At 44.7% G+C, this 19,327-nt stretch overlaps 2 protein-coding genes across 3 annotated transcripts in view; one reads left to right on the top strand and one right to left on the bottom strand.

The window, feature by feature from the left end:
* Positions 1 to 19,286, bottom strand: part of LOC115471938 (dimethylaniline monooxygenase [N-oxide-forming] 2-like) — a 69,978-nt gene extending 50,692 nt beyond the window's left edge. The window contains exons 1-2 of the mRNA XM_030205924.1: positions 19,185 to 19,286; positions 18,890 to 19,076 (exon numbers count right to left, since the gene is read on the bottom strand). Coding sequence (XP_030061784.1) covers positions 18,890 to 19,021 — 132 coding nt within the window. The 5' untranslated portion in view covers positions 19,022 to 19,076; positions 19,185 to 19,286. The remainder of the gene's footprint in view (positions 1 to 18,889; positions 19,077 to 19,184) is intronic.
* Positions 1 to 19,327, top strand: part of LOC115471937 (dimethylaniline monooxygenase [N-oxide-forming] 2-like) — a 116,281-nt gene that overhangs the window by 34,808 nt on the left and 62,146 nt on the right. The window contains exon 1 of one of the 2 annotated variants that reach the window (XM_030205923.1): positions 11,330 to 11,387. The exons of the other annotated variant lie outside the window; for it this stretch is intronic. The gene's annotated coding sequence lies outside the window, so the exon portion shown is untranslated. Of the gene's footprint in view, positions 1 to 11,329; positions 11,388 to 19,327 lie in introns of those variants that run through there. 2 annotated transcript variants of the gene reach the window in all.

Here is a 19,327-nt window from a genome sequence, read left to right as displayed (position 1 = left end):
GAGTCCCTTGATGGAAAGTCCAAAACATCAGTAACAAGACTTTAAACTGGATGCGGAATCTAACTGGGAGCCAAAGATGATCCTTCAAGTAAGCCATTATGTGATCTGATCTTGAAAGATGACAAAGGAGATGGATGGCCAATTTTGGAGAGAATGAAGATGTTTAAGCACGAAGTTTGGAATCCCTTGATAAACACAACAATAGTCGAGTCTGGTCACAAAAAAAGCTAAGATCAGTGAGAGAAAAGCATCGTGAGTGAAAAAGGACTGTGCTGTATGTAATTGTCACAGAAGAAAAAAATCCTGTCTTACATAATGAAGAAATCTGAGGTTCAAAGGATAGTTGAGAATCAAAGATAATGCCCCAATAGCGGAAATTGGAGACAGAGGTAATCTCCGTTCCTAATAGAGAAAGATGCACAGAAGGTGGTGGCACATTTTTTTCTCAATTCAAAACCAGTTTATGGGCGATTGGGCAATGGCTTCTAAACAGCATTGAAGAGAGAACATGTTGAGAGATTAAAGATCGGCTCAGTAAAGTATTAAAATGTCATCTGCGTAGATATGAAAGGAAAAGTTATAACTTTGAATAAGTGTGGCTAAAGGACTGAGAAAGATATTAAATAAAAGAGGAGAAAGACTGGAGTACTGATCCAGATGTACGTGAAAAGAACAATCTGACAAAAAAGCTTTGAACCTATTCAGTACAGCATGTGAAATTCCCAGAGACTGTAACCGAGCCAGCAGCAGAGCATGATCGACCAAAACAAATGCTGTAGACAGATCAAGAGATACAGCCAAAGTAACATAATGGCAAACAAGGGAGGAATGTACATTGCTGAGAACAGAAGCCGAAATGGTTTCAGTGCTGCAAGCTGGCCAAAAACCAGATTAGCTTGGATGTGAAATGAGAACCTTTTCTGTGAATTGATTAAGTTGAAGGTAGACTTTCTCAATCACTTTTGACACAAAACAAAGGTTTGAGACAGGATGGTAATGAAGTGGAAAAGAAAGGTCAAGGGAAGGTTTTTTTCAAAATGGGCCATACTGAAGCTTCTTTCCAGATAATTGGAACTGATCCCGATGATAGACTGGAATTAACCAGCAAAAGATGATAAGGGACAAATTGTAGATTATCTAATTTAATCCAAGCAGATGGTAAAGGGTCAAGAGAACAAAAAATTGGGCACATAGAGGAGAGAACTTTTCTAAGAGATGTTTCTGTTTGGGATTGAAAGGAAGACCATGATGCAGATAAGTCACAAGCAGAGGAAAAGTAGAGCTCAGTTACATCTAGTGTATTAGGTCAGAAAGGGATGACGTAAAACCTGTATTTTGTCAATGAAAAAATCAGCTAGACTCAGCAATAGGGAAGACTGCAGAAATATGACTCTTAGTTCCATTTCTTACTAAAGAATTATAAATAGGATGTAGTTCTTTTGCCGGATTAGGAGACTTAAGAATTTTAGCAGAAAAGTAATTTTGCTTTGCTTTTTTAAGATGATATTTAAATTAATGGTGTCTTTCACAACACATTTCGTGATCAAATAGAGGTTTGATTTTCTTCCAGTGCCATTTGGCTTGTCGGGCTTGACAGTTATGAAGGCGAAGGTCCCCATGATACCATGGGTTCTTAAAAGAACAACTGTTGATATACTAACAGATGGGGCTGTTAATCTGATCGTGAGCCCTTGTGCCTAGGCCGAGGCTTAGGAAGGACCTTGGCCAAGGCCTAGGGTAAACCAAACAGGCGCTAAGCAATACCACGGGCCACAAAGCCCCGCACACTCAAGACAATCAACAAGCACCACCAGAAAAGGGAGATAGACCACTCAGGTGGGCTGCAAGGCCGATCCAGAACCCACTCATACAGAGTCCAAGCGTACGGGCCTCACGGCCGAACTGGAACTGAATCATACACTAAGGAAGGGAAAAGAACAACGAGGGGTCCCCGAAGGGACTGGAGCTCAAGCAACGCACACAGCATCAGCCAGTGAAACAAAGGGAAGGGCGACAGACAAAACTGGTGGATACAGCCTACGACCAGAGGGAGAGAATACAAACAAAGGCTGCACAGAAACTCAGGTAGCGAAGGGCAAAACCCACAGGCAAAAGCCCACAGGGAAAAAGGGAAAGCCGGGGACAGAATGAGACACTGCAGACACAGAAACTACAAGAGCGAAGCTCCACAGGAATGGCTAAACAGGGAAAACAGGCTGAAGGAAAAGGCTGCTTTCAAATAAGGACAGGAAAGAAGAAGGCACACAAGAGTACAGAAAGGGATAAGGCAGACACCAGAGAAAGGCTGCCTAACAGAGGCAGTGCTCACAGAAGGCAAATACCAAGCACTGCACATAAAGGCTTAATACTGAGTAAAGGGAAACTTAAACAAACAAAGCAGGATCGAGCTTACCACGGACAGAAAAGCTGCCTCACAGAGCAGGACTCACAGAAGGCAAATATCAAGCTCTGCACATAAAGGGTTAACACTGAGTAAAGGGAAACTTAAACAAACAAAGCAGGAACCAGCTTACCACGGACAAAAAGGCTGCTTAACAGAAGCAAGGAGAAAGGAGGCAGAAGACAGACCCAGGTGCACTAAAGAGAAGCAATCAAGGACACGCTGGTTACAACCAGCACACACATACACGGAAACCACAAACAAATGGAGAGCAAGCAAAACTCCTCAAAATACACACTGTGCCACAAGCACAGACAGAGTAAGAGAACCAGAGCTCAGCTGACAGGAATTAACGCTAGAGCATTGGCTGTAGGGAGAGGTAAGTTTAAATAGGTCTGACTTCTGACGTCTCCTGCCTCAGACATCAGCTCAATCCCTGACAGGCCAATCAGAAGTGAGTCCCAGTCATTCCCCTGCCTGTCTCAGTAGAATCATAACAGGGTCAATCTCATCATAGGCTGTCACAACTGTAGTGTCCCAGGAGGAGGTCTGCTCTAGGAAGGAAAGGTCTGCAAAGTCCTTAGGAAATCATGACCCTAGAGATGGCAATGTTAAAGGATTACCTTGAAAACACTGCTTAAAATGATGCAGTGGTAATGATGATACAGTTGGTAAACCTGTCAATTGAAGGGAGAATTGTATAAGATAGTGATTTGACCAGGAGATCGCCTGACTAGAAAAGGAGCTGAGGGAAAAGGAAGGAACTAAAGAGGTAATCACAAGATCGAGAGTGTGTCCAGCCTGGTGTGTTGGAAAATTAATCCACTGAGTTGATAATTCTGAGAGAAAAGTTTTAAGTGAGAGACCCTAGAATCACTCATATTGCCAACATGAACATTGAAATCACTATTAAAAAAATCTGAATAATGAATGGCTAAGTCAGCAACGTCCTGATGGCATAAGTATCGAGCAGAGGCAGTAAGAGAGGGTGAGCAATAAAAAGAGAGATAAAGAGGGGAACGAGCACCGATTTTGACAACAGTTGCTTCGGGATAACCAAGAGATTGAGGGAGTTCTATGACCTTCAAGGTAGTAGAAAAGATTACCACTAAACCACTTCCCTATTTGGGGATGTATACATTAAAACATATTTGGAGATAGTATAGAGGTGCATAATCAAACTGGGCGCCCATCTTTAAGAGCGCCCATCTCTAAGGACGTCCCGGCAAAGGGGCGGGACATCCTGTATTATCAAAACAAGATGGGCGTCCATCTTGCGTTTCGATAATACGGTCGGGGACGCACAAATCTCAACATTTAGGTCGACCTTAGAGATAATGGAAACCGAGGATGCCCATCTCAAAAATGACCAAATCCAAGGCATTTGGTTGTGGGAGGAGCCAGCATTCGTAGTGCATTGGTCCCCCTCACATGCCAGAACACCAACCGGGCACCCTAGGGGCCACTGCAGTGGACATCACAAATTGCTTCCAGCTGCATAGCTCCCTTACCTTGTGTGCTGAGCCCCCCAAAACCCACTACCCACAACTCTACACCACTACCATAGCCCTTAGGGATGAAGGGGGGCACCTACATGTGGGTACAGTGGGTTTCGGGTGGGTTTTGGAGGGCTCCCATTTACCACCACAAGTGTAACAGGTAGGGGGGGATGGGCCTGGGTCCGCCTGTCTGAAGTGCACTGCACCCATTAAAACTACTCCAGGGACCTGCATACTGCTGTCAGGAAGCTGGGTATGATATTTGAGGCTGGCATAGAAGCTGGCAAAAAATGTGTTGCAATTTTTTTGGGGGGTGGAAAGGGGTTGGTGACCACTGGGGGAGTAAGGGGAGGTCATCCCCGATTCCCTCTGGTGGTCATCTGGTCAGTTCAGACTCCTTTTCGAGGCTTGGTGTTGAAAAAAAGGGACCAAGTAAAGTCGTCCAAATGCTCGTCAGGGACACCCTTCTTTTTTCCATTATTGGCCGAGGACGCCCATCTCTTAACATGCCTCCTTGAACTGGAAAGCAGTTGAGGATGCCCAAAATCGGCTTTCGATTATGCCAATTTGGGCGCCCTTAGGAGAAGGATGCCCATCTCCCGATATGTGTCGGAAGATGGGCGCCCTTCTCCTTTGAAAATAAGCAGGATAGTGACATTACTCACTGGTCTTTTTTGATATTATTTATTCATAAAAGTATGGCATGTGAATTTCTTTATGGGTTTTGATTTCCCTCTTGCACTGGAACATAGTAACATAGTAACATAGTAGATGACGGCAGAAAAAGACCTGCACGGTCCATCCAGTCTGCCCAACAAGACAACTCATGTGTGCTACTTTTTGTGTATACCCTACTTTGATTTGTACCTATGCTCTTTAGGGCACAGACCGTATAAGTCTGCCCAGCACTATCCCCGCCTCCCACCACCGGCTCTGGCACAGACCGTATAAGTCTGCCCAGCACTATCCCTGCCTCCAGTCCTGCCTCCCACCACTGGCTCTGGATTCTAGCCCTCCAAAGATTTTTTAGAACAGACTGAGTAAACCTGATGTATCGGAGTTCCTACACAAACAGTAAATGTGATAGTAGCGTTTAGTAATTCACCTTGAGCTACTACTGAAAAAGGTGTGAGCAAAAATCCAAATAAATAATAATTTCCCTAATCACATTTCATAAATGAACAGCAAAACAGTTTACAAAAAGATCAAAATGCAAAGAGCTAATGCATAATAGTAATAACTACTGAAACATCCATATATAGTTACCTGTAAATTCACTAAATATACTAATACATACAATTTCAGCAAACCTAAAAATTGTATATCCATAGCCTGCAAAATAAAATAAACCAAAAGAAGTCACAGGTTACAGTTTTACCCAGTCCCAATAGCCAATAATCTCATCAGTATCCTAGCGCCTGAGGGGGCCACATTAGACAGCACTCTAGAAAAGCACAAATGTCAAAATTAAGTCTTATCTGGTAATTTTCTTTCCTTGAAATTTTCTTACCTGGTAATTTTCTTGTCTAGATTGGTCTGGAGTTATCCAGCATTCCAACAGCAAAGTGTAGTAGTAGTAGCTGCTGCTGCTACTACTACTACTACCACCACCACCATCACCATCACCACCACCACCACCAACCAATTGGAAGTCAAAGCAAAGAACAGACCAAAACAGAAAACAAGCACAAGGTCAAAGATAAGGCTGTTTCAAAAAAATACAGTACTGAAACAGCCTTATTCTTCATTATGAAGGATGGGCTTTGGAATGGTCTGGAGAAACTCCAGGAAAGAAAATCTGCATGCAAGACCTAATTTTTCCTTCCTTATCATCCCACCAGACAAGTCCAGATGAATGGAAAGTACACAAGTATTGCCACACTGGGACAGAACAAAGGTCCATCAAGCCCAGTATCCTGTTTCCAACAGTGGCCAATCCAGGTCACAAATACCTGTCAAGATCCCAAAAAAGCTCAATACTTTTTATGATGCTACTTTTCCTTTAGGAAGCCAGCCAGACCCTTTTTAAACCCCGCTAGGCTAACCGCCTTTACCACATTCTCTGGCAACGAATTCCAGAGTTTAATTACACGTTGAGTGAAACATAGTGACATAGTAGATGACGGCAGAAAAAGACCTGCACGGGCCATCCAGTCTGCCCAACAAGATAAACTCATATGTGCCACTTTTTGTGTATACCTTACCTTGATTTGTACCTGTCTTTCAGGGCACAGACCGTATAAGTCTGCCCAGCACTATCACCGCCCCCCAACCATCAGCCCCGCCTCCCACCACCAGCTCTGGCACAGATCGTATAAGTCTGCCTAACACTATCCCCGCCTCCCACTACCGGCTCTGCCACCCAATCTCGGCTAAGCTCCTGAGGATCCATTCCTTCTGAACAGGATTCCTTTATGTTTGTCCCACGCATGTTTGAATTCCGTTACCGTTTTCATCTCCACCACCTCCCGCGGGAGGGCATTCCAAGCATCCACCACTCTCTCTGTGAAAAAATACTTCCTGACATTTTTCTTGAGTCTGCCCCCCTTCAATCTCATTTCATGTCCTCTCGTTCTACTCTCTTCGTTTCTCCGGAAAAGGCTCGTTTGCGGATTAATACCGTTCAAATATTTGAACGTCTGTATCATATCACCCTTGTTTCTCCTTTCCTCCAGAGTATACATGTTCAGGTCAACAAGTCTCTACTCATATGTCTTGTAACGCAAATCCCATACCATTCTCATAGCTTTTCTTTGCACCGCTTCAATTATTTTTACATCCTTAGCAAGATACGGCTTCCAAAACTGAACACAATACTCCAGGTGGGGCCTCACCAACGACTTATACAGGGGCATCAAGACCCCCTATCTTCTGCTGGTCACACCTCTCTGTATACAGCCTAACAATCTTCTAGCTATGGCCACCGCCTTGTCACACTGTTTCGTCGCCTTCAAATCCTCAGATACTATCATCCCAAGAGCCCTCTCCCCGTCCGTACCTATCAGACTCTCACTGCCTAACACATACGTCTCCTGTGCATTTCTACTCCCTAAGTGCATCACTTTGCATTTCTTCACATTGAATTTTAGAGTGAGGAAGAATTTTCTCCGATCCGTATTAAATTTACTACTTTGTAGCTTCATCGCATGCCCCCTAGTCCTAGTATTTTTGGAAAGCGTAAACAAATGAGTCACGTCTACCCATTCCACTTCACTCATTATTTTATAGACCTCTATCATATCTCCCCTCAGCGGTCTCTTCTCCAAGCTGTCAGTCTTTCCTCATAGGGAAGTCGTCCTATCCCCTTTCTCGTTTTCATTGCCCTTCTCTGTACCTTTTCTAATTCCACTATATCTTTTTTGAGATGTGGTGACCAGAACGGAACACAATATTCAAGGTGTGGTCACACCATGGACCGATACAAAGGCATTATAACATCCTCATTTTTGTTTTCCATTCCGTTCCTAATAATACCTACAATTCTATTTGCTTTCTTAGCCACAGCAGCACACTAAGCAGAGCATTTCAACGTATCATCAACAATGACACAGAGATCCCTTTCTTAGTCGGTGACTCTTAACGTGGAACCTTGCATGACGTAGCTATACTTTGGGTTCCTCTTTCTCACATGCATCACTTTGCACTTACTCATATTAAACATCATCTGCAATTTAGATGCCCAGTCTCCCAGTCTCGTAAGGTCCTCTTGTAATTTTTCACAATCTTCCCGCGATTTAATAACTTTGTGTTGTCAGCAAATTTAATTACCTCACTAGTTACTCCCATCGCTAGATCATTTATAAATATGTTAAAAAGCACGGTCCCAAGCACAGACCCCTGAGGAACCCCACTATCTACCCTTCTCCATTGAGAATACTGACCTTTTAACCCTATTCTCTGTTTTCTACCCTTTAACCAGTTTTTAATCCACAATAGGACACTACCTCCTATCCCATGACTCTCCAATTTCTTCTGGAGTCTTTCATGAGGTACTTTATCAAACGCCTTTTGAAAATCCAGATACACAATATCAACCGGCTAACCTTTATCCACATTTGTTCACCCCTTCAAAGAAATGTAATAGATTGGTGAGGCAAGATTTCCCTTCACTAAATCCACATTGGCTTTGTCTCATTAATCCATGCTTTTCAATATGCTCTGTAATTTAATAGTCTCTACCATTTTGCCCGGCTCACTCGTCTATAATTTCCCACATCCCCTCTGGAACCTTTTTTAAATATCGGCGTTACATGGGCCACCCTCCAATCTTCTGGTACTATGCTCTATTTTAAAACCCTTTAGTGTCCAATGTTCCCATCAATCTGTTCCCATATGTACATATATAAGTACATAAGTAATGCCACACTGGGAAAAGACCAAGGGTCAATCGAACCCAGCACCCTGTCCACGACAGCGGCCAATCCAGGCCAAGGGCACCTGGCAAGCTTCCCAAACGTACAAGCATTCTATACATGTTATTCCTGGAATTGTGGATTTTTCCCCAAGTCCATTTAGTAGCAATTTATGGACTTGTCCTTTAGGAAACCATCTAACCCCATGGCTTATTACAGGAACATTGGACACTAAAGGGTTAAAGATAATTTACATATTACTAATAATAGTTCCTACAGATCATTTTTCAATTCTGTCAGTACTCTGGGATGAATACCATCCGGTCCAGGAGATTTGCTACTCTTCAATTTGGCAAATTGCCCCATTACATCCTCCAGGTTTATAGAGATTTCATTCAGTTTCTTCGACTCGTCAACTTCGAATACCATTTATGGCATCGGTATCACTCCCAAATCTTCCTCGGTGAAGACCGACACAAAAAATTCATTTACTCTCTCCATTATGGCTTTTTCTTCCCTGATTGCCCCTTTTACCCCTCAGTCATCTAGCAGTCTAACCGATTCTTTTGCCAGCTTCTTGCTTTTAATATACCTAAAAAAATGTCTTATTAAGTGTTTTTGCCTGTAACGAAATCTTTTTTTCAAAGTCCCTCTTTGCCTTCCTTATCGGCGATTTGCATTTGACTTGACATTCCTTATGATGTTTTTTATTATTTTCAGTCAGTTCCTTCTTCCATTTTCTGAAGGATTTTCTTTTAGCTCTAATAGTTTCCCTCACCTCGTTTAGTCTTCCTCCCTCCTTTTTTAATACATGAAATATATTTGGCCTGGGCTTCTAAGATGGTATTTTTGAACAGCATCCATGCCTGATGTAAATTTTTGACCCTCACAGCCGCTCCTCTAAGTTTTTTTTTCACCGTTCTTCTCATTTTATCATAGTCTCCTTTTTGAAAGTTAAGTGCTAATGTATTGGATATCCTGTGTATATTTACTCCAAAGCTAATATAAAATCTGATCATATTATGATCACTGTTATCAAGCAGCCCCATCACAATTACCTCCACTAAGGACTAGGTCTAGAATTTTTCCTTCTCTTGTCGGTTCCTATTACCAGCTGCTCCATAAAGCAATCCTTGATTTCAAGGAATTTTACCTCCCTAGCATGCCGCGATGTTACATTTACCCAGTCAATACTGGGATAATTGAAATCACCCATTATTACCGTGTTGCCCAGTTTGTTAGCCTCCCTAATTTCCGAAAGCATTTCTACATCCGTTTGTTCATCTTGCCAGGTGGACGGTAGTACACTATCACTATTTTTTTCCCCTTTACACATGGAATTTCAATCCACAGGGATTCCAAGATGTGTTTTGTTTCCTGTAGAATTTTCAATCTATTTGATTCAAGGCCTTCCTTAACATACAGTGCTACCCCTCCACCAATTCGATCCACCCTATCACTACGATATAAGCAGTAATTATCGAGGATGGGTATGAGATAATCTTGCCTTCAAAACCCTTGCTCCAATTTTTTCATTTTGTGTTGCTGAACACCCACCTATAGTAGATAACAAAAGCATACAGAGTAAACTAAGTGGCTGCTTTACTTATCTCCTGTGAAGGCACCAAGGACAGCTCCATCCAAGAAGCCTGACTCTTAGTAGAATGGGCGTTTAGCACCTGGGGAACTGGCCATCCCCTGAGAAAATATGAAAATGCTATGACCTCTGTAATCCATCGCACCATCATTGCTTTAGAAGCTACCTTTTTGGGCACCCCCAAACATTACAAAAAGCCTGTCCAACCTGCAAGACTTGTGTGTTCTTCAGATAAAGCAACAACCAACCAGTGAAGCTTCATGGTTTCCTCTTAACTGCTTTCTTCCCTAAACACCAAGAGAGTGATCAGCTGTTTCAGATGGAACTTAGAAACCACCTTGGGAGAAAACAGCCAGCCTAAGCATCACCCTCTCCTGAAAAAACAATAGAAAGGTTCTCTTCTCTCAGGAGGTCATGTGATGATGGGAAGCTGAGCAGTCACCCAACATAGCAGCTCTGCGACGATACCCAACATCTCTTGAACAGCTTCGATGGACAACTTTCCTGATGCTTAAATACCTGGGTAACCCAACTGAAATGCAATGAGCCCTGTTTATCGCTCAGCATGTCACCTAAAGGTGTGAAAACACCTAAAGAAACACAGCAGGCTTGACAACCAAAGATAGTGGTGGAGAAACAGGCTTCAATGTTCACCCTACATGCGGCAACAGTTCAGGAACTCACCAAATCACTGACAGCTGTACAGGAGGACAAGTTGTCACAGATTAAGATCCAAGCTAACAAAGGCGGCTTCAGCTCCCAAAATGTCCATCTGCAACAGGTGGAGGAGTGATTGGACTTGCAGGAGGACAGAGTAGAGGGCCTGACTACACAGGTAAAGGAGCTGAGCAACGGAACCAGCAATTACTTGATAATATTGATGATCAGGAGAATCGAGGCAGAAAAAATAATCTCAGAATCACTGGTCTGACTGAATTGATTTCAGATCACGAATTGCGGTCTAAGTTGGAAGTATGGTTACCGTAAGCTTTGCCCCTACCCCCGGTTCAAGATACCAAATGGAATGAGCTCATCGAGTCGGGGGTAGGCCCCTAGAAGGGCAGAAGCCGTGGCCTGTCATGTGTTGCCTCCTAAATTATGTGGATAAGGAGCTCCTACTCCAGAAAGTTTGAGAAACATGCAAACTTGAATATGAGGGCTGCTCCATTCTCTTATTTCCAGATTTTTCTGCTCCAGTTAAGACTTGCAGAAAGGCCATAGTACCATACTACTCAGAGCTATGGAAAATAGGGATCGGTTCAGGTGCACTTTCAGTATCAGAACAAGTTTCGAGAATCCTAAGGAGCTGGAAGCATTTGTTCACAAATTGGCCAAGGAACCAAATCCGCCTTAACTGATAAGTTCGCTTGCAGCACATTGCTAAAACTTGACAGTATTCACTGCCAGGCTATACTGGAACAGACAGGCTGTAGCGTGCCTAGGATCTAATCAGGACTTTTTATTTCTACAGACGCACAGTCTCTGCAGCCTACAGATTTCCTTTATGGAAAACCTACTGCTGGACAAGCGATTATAAGGTTGGTTTTCCAGGGGGTGGGGGGAGGATAGTGGATATTGTTCCTTGCTTCTCTGCTTGTGTTAGTCATGTGCAGAGAGGCCATAGGGCACTATTGGGGTGGTTGTATACTTATTTGGAAGATCTACCCCTGATTGCAGAATCCTGACCGATAGAATATGGGTGAGTTCAATTTTGGATTAGTGTGCTGACCTTTTTTGGTCTTCCATAATACCTGTCTTCTCCTTTTTCATTTGCCATTTTTCTCCTGTTTGTACTGTGTAGCAAGGAGATGGGGGTTAACAGTTCCCTGTTTTTTGCCTTTGGAGACTCTTATTGCTTTCTAGTCCAGCAATACTTTTATGGTTTAACTTTTCTACTATGACTGTGGAATTTGTTACAGAATATAGGGTTCTTGTTTTATGGAACGCTCTCTGTTGGTATGAAAATTTTCTAGGGTTGGGGGATGGGAGGTAGGAATAAGGGTTGAGTGGCTGCAGATGGTTGGTTGTGTGTGGAACAAGAAGCCTGAGCACTGCGCATGCATCTGATTTCTGTTGATTCCCATAGTGGAGCCGTGCCACCTGTGGCACAAGTGATTGCATTTGGGGGACAACGTACAGAGCCAGGAGACCAAACTGGTGGGGGATCCCCCGACCAAAGGAAAATGTCTTTTATTACTCTTTTGTCATCTTATATGTGTAACATGCTCAATCTGCATATTGTGATCTGGAATGTTGATGGGGTTAATTCATCAGCGACACACACAAAAATATTAACAGCCCTAAAAAAGGCAGGTATTGCCTTTTTGCAGGAAACACATCTCACCCCTAAGGAACATGAAAAGTTGAGGAGAGGTTGGGTGGGAGAAGTGTATTCATCTTCTTTCAATGGCAGAGGGGATAGCTATTGCAGCTTACCTGGGCTCCTTAAAACACAGGATAAAGAAGGGAGGGGGGAAGAGAGGGCACCCACAGACAAAGAGCAGGGAAAGAAAGCCACTGCTTTTGTATCCCCAAGGAGCCATGCAGGCAGAACTAAGAACCTCCTCTGTATCCAGAGCATGGAATTTTGACTTCATTAGGATGTGGGAGCCAGCAAACTAATCTTTCACCTTTATCTCCAAGAGCCCTGGCAAGACATGAAAATCACACAGGAGTGAACCATTCTGAGCATTTTATACCCGGATAATCAACACCAGATTATACCTGGATAGCACTGCTGAATATCCTGGTATAATGCAGGTGGCAAGGCCTTTCTGGGGACCAATGATATTCAGACCAGTGCCCAGATAATTACCTGGATAAAGATAGGACAGGCTTTTTGCTGTCCTAACTTTATCTGACTAGTTACCCGATTAGCAGACTGAATATTGGTGCTAACCGGAAAACTTCCAGTTCTGCTCTGACTCCGCCCACAGACCGTGCTGGCATTACCCAATTTGTGGTTTTTGTAATAGTTTACTAATTGTATGTTAGAAACCGATTCTTATAGGTTACCCAGAATTTTGATTGGTACATTACCCAGATAGGGCCAAATTCTATAGATGGAAAATGTGCCTATGCGTATTCTATAAACCACCCCTAAAGTTAAGCACGGTTTATAGAACCAGGGGCGTATCTGCGTGGGGCCACAGGGGCCTGGGCCCCCGTAGATTTTACCCTGGACCCCCCCTACCGCCGTCAATCCTCCCCCGCTGCCGTTGCTTACCTTTGCTGGCGGGGGACCCCAACCCCCGCCACCCGAGGTCAGCTTCCACCTGCCACTGCCTTTAAAAATATTTCTTCAGCTGGCGAGGGACCCCAACCCCCACCAGCCAAAGTTCTTCTTCGTCCTCCGTGGCCGTGCTGCTGTTGAAAGCTGTTGAATCCAGTTCGGAGTCTGACGTCACAGCACGTTGTTCGTGCAGGAGCGTCCTGCAAGTACAACGTGCTGCAACGTCAGACTCCGAACTGGTTTCAACAGCTTTCAACAGCAGCACGGCCACGGAGGACGAAGAAGAACTTCGGCTGGTGGGGGTTGGGGTCCCCCGCCAGCTGAAGAAATATTTTTAAAGGCAGCAGCAGGTGGAAGCGGACCTCGGGTGGCGGGGGTTGGGGTCCCCCGCCAGCAAAGGTAAGCAACGGCAGCGGGGGAGGGTTGACTGCGGGAGGGGGGTGGAGAGAGTCGTTGGTGGCGGGGGGGTCTGGCAATGGCGGGGAGGGGGGTCAGTGGGGGGGGGCTAAAATGTGCCTCTCCCTCTGGCTCTCGTCCCCCTACTGCCGGAGTCCAGATACGCCCCTGTATAGAACATGTGTAGCACCATCCATGTGCACACATGTGCTACAAAATTTAGGCACAGCCATTTATACCAATGAAAAGCTGGTGTAAATACCTACACTTAACTTTAGGCATGGAATGGGTTACTCTATACTTCGTGTAAATCTTAGGAATACCCACGACATGCCCATGCTCTTCCCATGCCCACGCCCCCACAGTAAAATTTATGCATACTACTTTATAGAATATGCTTAGCCAGTAACATAAAATATAACATAACATCGTAAGTAGTATGTATAGGTTCTAATTAGTGCCAATTAGTGCCAATAATTGCTTGATAACATCCAATTATCAGCACAGATTGGCTTGTTAACCAATTGAGTTGAGCACACAAATCAGAATACACAACTCCTGTCATACTCCCCGGATTCTATATAGTGTGCCTAGAGATCTGCGCAATGCATAATTTAACAATCTTAACAAGCTAATGAGCATTGGTGATAGCACTTAACAAGCAATAATGAATGCTAATTGGCACTGATTAGAATTTAGGCGCACAACTCGCTAAGCCTATTCTGTAACGATGTGCGCCGAACTTCTAACGCCCGCAGGCAAAAAGGGGTATGGTTATGGGTGGGTTAATGGGCGTTTCATGGGCGTTACAAAATTTAGTTGCCTAGTGTCAAGACTCTTGAGGCTTGATAACTTGGGGCCTCAATATCTTGGAGTATAACCTTGGCACACCAATCACCCAAAGTCTCTATTATTTTTATGAAGTCTGCTCATGTGCCGAGCTGACGGTGGCCAGGCCAGCGTTTCACAAGGCTGCTTCAGGGTCTCGATGTCACATGGGAGAATGGACAGCACGGCTTCCCAATGCTCTTACTGTCGAGACCCTGAAGCAGCCTTGTGAAATGCTAGCCACAGTCAGCTTGGCACATGAGCAGAGGAGAGTGTAGCACGGCACTAATTTGGACAACGCGGTCCAGAAGCACCAACTTGAAAGATAAGTGACGGTGCTAATTACGATACTGTATATTGGAAATTGTTCATTTAATTGAACAGAAGAACTGAGACATGCTACACTAGCAGGAAAATACGTTACATCAAAAGGTTTTGGCCGATGATGAAGGCAGGATCCTTTGATCCATTTTAGCTTAAACAGATATATTAAAGATCTGTAAGCTCTTTGAGGCCTTTTTCCTGTTAAACATTAGACAGTATTGCATGCAGTTTAATTATAGTCATTTTTTGGCAGTGGATTTTTTGTATGTTGAGTATAAATTACACAGAGACCAGCCTGCTTATTTTTGAAAGAGATCGCCAGCCATCTTCCGACACAAATCGGGAGATGGCCGGTCATCTCCTGAAGCCGGCCAAATCGGTAAAATGGAAAGCCGATTTTGGCCGGCTCCAACTGCTTTCCGTCGCAGAGCCGGCCAAAGTTAAAGGGGGCATTTCGGAAGGGTATGGAAGGCGGGATGGGGGCGTGGTTATGAGATGGCCGGCTTCGGCTGATAATGGAAAAAAGATGGCCGGCTCTGACGAGCATTTGGCCAGCTTCACTTGGTCCATTTATTTTTAGGTCCAAGCCTCAAAAAAGTGCCCCAATTGACCAGATGACCACCGGAGGGAATCGGGGATGACCTTCCCCTTACTCCCCCAGTGGTCACCAACCCCCTCCCACCCACAAAATAAAAATAAAAAACATTTTTTGCTAGCCTCAAATGTCATACCCAGCTCCCTGACAGCAGTATGCATGTCCCTGGAGCAGTTTTTTGTAGGTGCAGTGCACTTCAGGCAGGTGGACCCAGGCCCATCCCCCCTACCTGTTACACTTGTGGTGGTATATGGGTGCCCTCCAAAACCTACCAGAAACCCACTGTACCCACATGTAGGTGCCCCCTTCACCCATAAGGGCTATGCTAATGGTGTAGAGTTGTGGGGAGTGGGTTTTGGGAGGGATTTGGGAGGCTCAGCACCCAAGGTAAGGGAGGTATGCACCTGGGAGCAATTTTTGAAGTCCACTGCACTGCCCCCTAGGGTGCCTGGCTGATGTCCTAGCATGTCAGGGGGACCAGTGCACTACAAATGCTAGCCCCTCCCATGACCAAATGCCTTGGATTTGGCCGGGTTTGAGATGGCCGACATCGGTTTCCATTATCGTCGAAAACTGATGCCGGCCATCTCAAACCTAGCCATCTCTGACATTTGGCCAGCCCCAACCGTATTATCGAAATGAAAGATGGCCGGCCACATAGGCGCCCCGTATAAGAGGCTTGGGGAGGCTAAGCCTCCCCAGCCCAATCGTGGACTTCCCTTGGCTGCAGTGCAAGGTGGGGCACAGGGGGAGCAGTCGCTCCCCCAAAGATCTTTAAAACAGATGGTGCCTAAGCGCCAAACGCTGACAGGCGGTCTCTGCCTCCCCCCTCCCGCGCGAGTCTTGCACCCGGCCCCTTGCTCTCACCTATCCGCGTTCTCCCTCTGACGCTGGCGAATCACACAGAGCCAGCCTTAATCTGCCTGCGTCGGAGCCGCTCCTTCAGACGCGTCCCACCTCCTTTAATGCAACTTCCTGTCTTACGCAGAGGTGGGACGTGTCTGAAGGAGCGGCTCCGACGCAGGCAGATTAAGGCTGGCTCTGTGTGAATCGCCAGTGTCGGAGGGAGAACAACGCTATGAAAACGAGCAGATGGGTAAGGGCGGAAGAGACAGGACCCGGGGGGGGGGGGGAGAAAGCGATGGCTGGCTGGCTTGCTTGCTGGCTGGCTTGGGGGGGAGCAGGGGAGAGGAGAGTCGCTGGTGGGCAGGGGGGAGAGTTCTGCAGAGTGGGCACTGGCCAGCAGTACGGGTCTGGGATGTGGCAGATGGGAGCCAGTTGTCAGAAATGCAGGGCCACAAGCTTGGAGTGGCTTGTGTGGCCTTCTCTCCCAACATGAAATACATTTGTCTGTGGGGTACCAGCACGATATGACAGTCAATGTGTGGGACTGGAAGGTACAATCAGTCAGGTTTTTGTTTTTTTGTTATAATAATGCCCACAATTTAATGTTATGATTGTGGTTTTGCATTAGTTGCTGGAGAACCTCTAAGCTCTGGTGTTCTAAAGATGTAAATATCTGGAATTATTGGGTTGGTAAGTGCCATTGTATATGTAGGATGTTGTTCTCTCTGGGTAGTTTTGTGTATGAATGTTCCTTTTGAACAAAGAGTCCCATTATAACATCTCTTTTCAGTGGAGTGAGGGTTATGGACTTGCCAGTCCCAGCAGGTACATAAAGAATTTGTAAACGTTCAAATAAAGGTATTCTGATGGGCAGGAGGAGGCAGATGCCTCAAGATCCAGATTCTGATCTCACTCTGCAGCTCCTCAGTACCTCTTCACTCTTATCTCTCCCTACATTCCTCCCCGGGAACTCCGTTCACTGGGTAAATCTCTCTTATCTGCACCCTTCTCCACCGCTAACTCCAGACTCCGTTCCTTTTATCTTCGTGCACCATATGCCTGGAATAGACTTCCTGAGCTGGTACGTCAAGCTCCAACTCTGGCCGTCTTCAAATCTAAGCTAAAAGTCCACCTTTTTGATGCTGCTTTTAACTCCTAACCCTTATTCACTTGTTCAGAACCCTTATTTTATCTTCCTCACCTTAATATTCCCTTATCTCTTGTTTGTCCTGTTTGTCTGTCCTAATTAGGTTGTAAGCTCTGTTGAGCAGGGACTGTCCCTTCATGTTCAAGTGTACAGCGCTGCGTACGTCTAGTAGCGCTATAGAAATGATAAGTAGTAGTAGTAGTAGGAGGGCTGCTGGACATGGGTGGTTGGAGGGGAGAGCAGGGTTGCTGGACATGGGTGGATGGAGGGGAGGGCAGGGGAGAAGAGGGTTGCTGGACATGGGTGGATGAAGGGGAGGGGAGGGTTGCTGGGTGGATGGAGGGGAGGGCAGGGGAGAGAAGGGTTGCTGGACATGGGTGGGTGGATGGAGAGGAGGGTTGCTGGACATGGATGGAGGGGGAGGGAGGAGTGAGGAAGCAGATGAGATGAGGGACAAGAAATGAAGAAGAAAGGCGGAAAGTAAAGAAATAAATGGAAAGGAAGCCCTGGAAACGGAGTGAAGAGGACAGATAGCAGCAGAATCGGATACTAGGCCAGCATGATCAGAAAAACAAAGTCACCAGACAACAAAGGTAGAAAAGATCATTTTATTTTCATTATAGTGTTTGGAATATGTCCACTTTGAGAATCAGGTGCTCAACATTAAAAGTTTATATTTATTTACTTATTTATGGCATTTTATCTCACATTAAACATGAATTAGGGTGTTTTGTGGCTCTACATGAGAATTGTGATATTATGATCCCTTGTTTCATATTGTTGACGGTCTGCATTTTCTGTATGGGTGATATTTTGGTGTATTAGGTTCTGCCCAGTGTAATATTTATGGTACAGTAAGGTTCTGAGCGTGGTTTTGCACAAAGTTGTGCATAGTGTTTTGCAGTTGAGCGATTGTGGTTAGTATATGCTTTGAGCAACCACTTTATTCTTTGACATATGATACACATCTAATATCTAAATTTAATAAAAGGTATTGTGACTTTTATTTTTAATTTATTTTTTCTGTGTGTTATCAGACAATTATGGACTTAAGCTCCACCCCTGGCCCCCACCCCTAACCACACCCCCTTTAGCCTCCCCAAACAGTTGGGCCACCGACCGCCTATGGCCGGCCATCTTTTTTGATAATACGGTTCGGGACCTTCCTTTGCGGCGCCGGCCATATAGATGGCCGGTCATATAGATGGCTGGCGCCATTCGATTATGCTCCTCCAGGTGTAATCTATAACCACGTGCATATAAACGCCCATGACCCGCCCATTCCATACCCATGGCCATGCCCCCTTTTCAACTATGCAACTTAGAATTTACACGTATCACATTATAGAATACACGTAGACAGTTCTGCGCGTAATTCTAGTTGATGCCAATTACTGTCAATAATTGCTTGTTAAGTGTCAATTATCAACACTAATTGGCATGTTAAGTAATTAAGTTGCACACGCAAATGCAGAATATGACTGTATTTACACATGCAACTTAAGTCGCGCTATATAAAATCCTGGGGTTTATACCTATGGACTTCTTAGCATTTAGCTTGTGCTAATTCTGTTAGCACACACTAAACTTTAATAAAAGAGCTCCATAGACACAGCTAATCAATATTAGAGACACCAACTCAATCTCTTCTTCTATAACATTCTTTTCTTACCGTGTATCGCCAGAGCCCTCCAATGTCACTGCTCCCCTCAAAGCAGGTGGGTTCGAGTCCCTCATCTAAGCAGCATTTAATGGCAACTAATCCACTTGCTCCAGCTCCAATCACTGCAACTCTCTTCACCATGGTGTCTTGCAATTAGTCCAAAGCGTAGCAGAAAAAGAGTTGTGTTTTCTATAATCTAATTTTAAGAAACAGGGTAAACCTCTGTTAGAAATAAAAAGAACATGTCCTGCATTTGCATGTGCTTTTCTATTTCCATCCTTATTGACTATTTCCTGCCATTTACCTTTCTTTTGTCTTTCTTTTGTGTAGCCTTACTTCAGTGATTGGAATAAGAAAAAGCAAACTCAGAAAACACAGCTTAATAATGGGAGAGAGAAAGTATGTGGGAGGAGCTGCTCTTAACCTGCATTGGCTGGGAAACTGTCC

This window comes from Microcaecilia unicolor, chromosome 6 (genome assembly GCF_901765095.1).
Source record: "Microcaecilia unicolor chromosome 6, aMicUni1.1, whole genome shotgun sequence".
NCBI lineage: Eukaryota > Metazoa > Chordata > Amphibia > Gymnophiona > Siphonopidae > Microcaecilia > Microcaecilia unicolor.
Note: the sequence above shows the minus strand (reverse complement) of the source record. Positions and strands in the feature narration are given on the sequence as shown.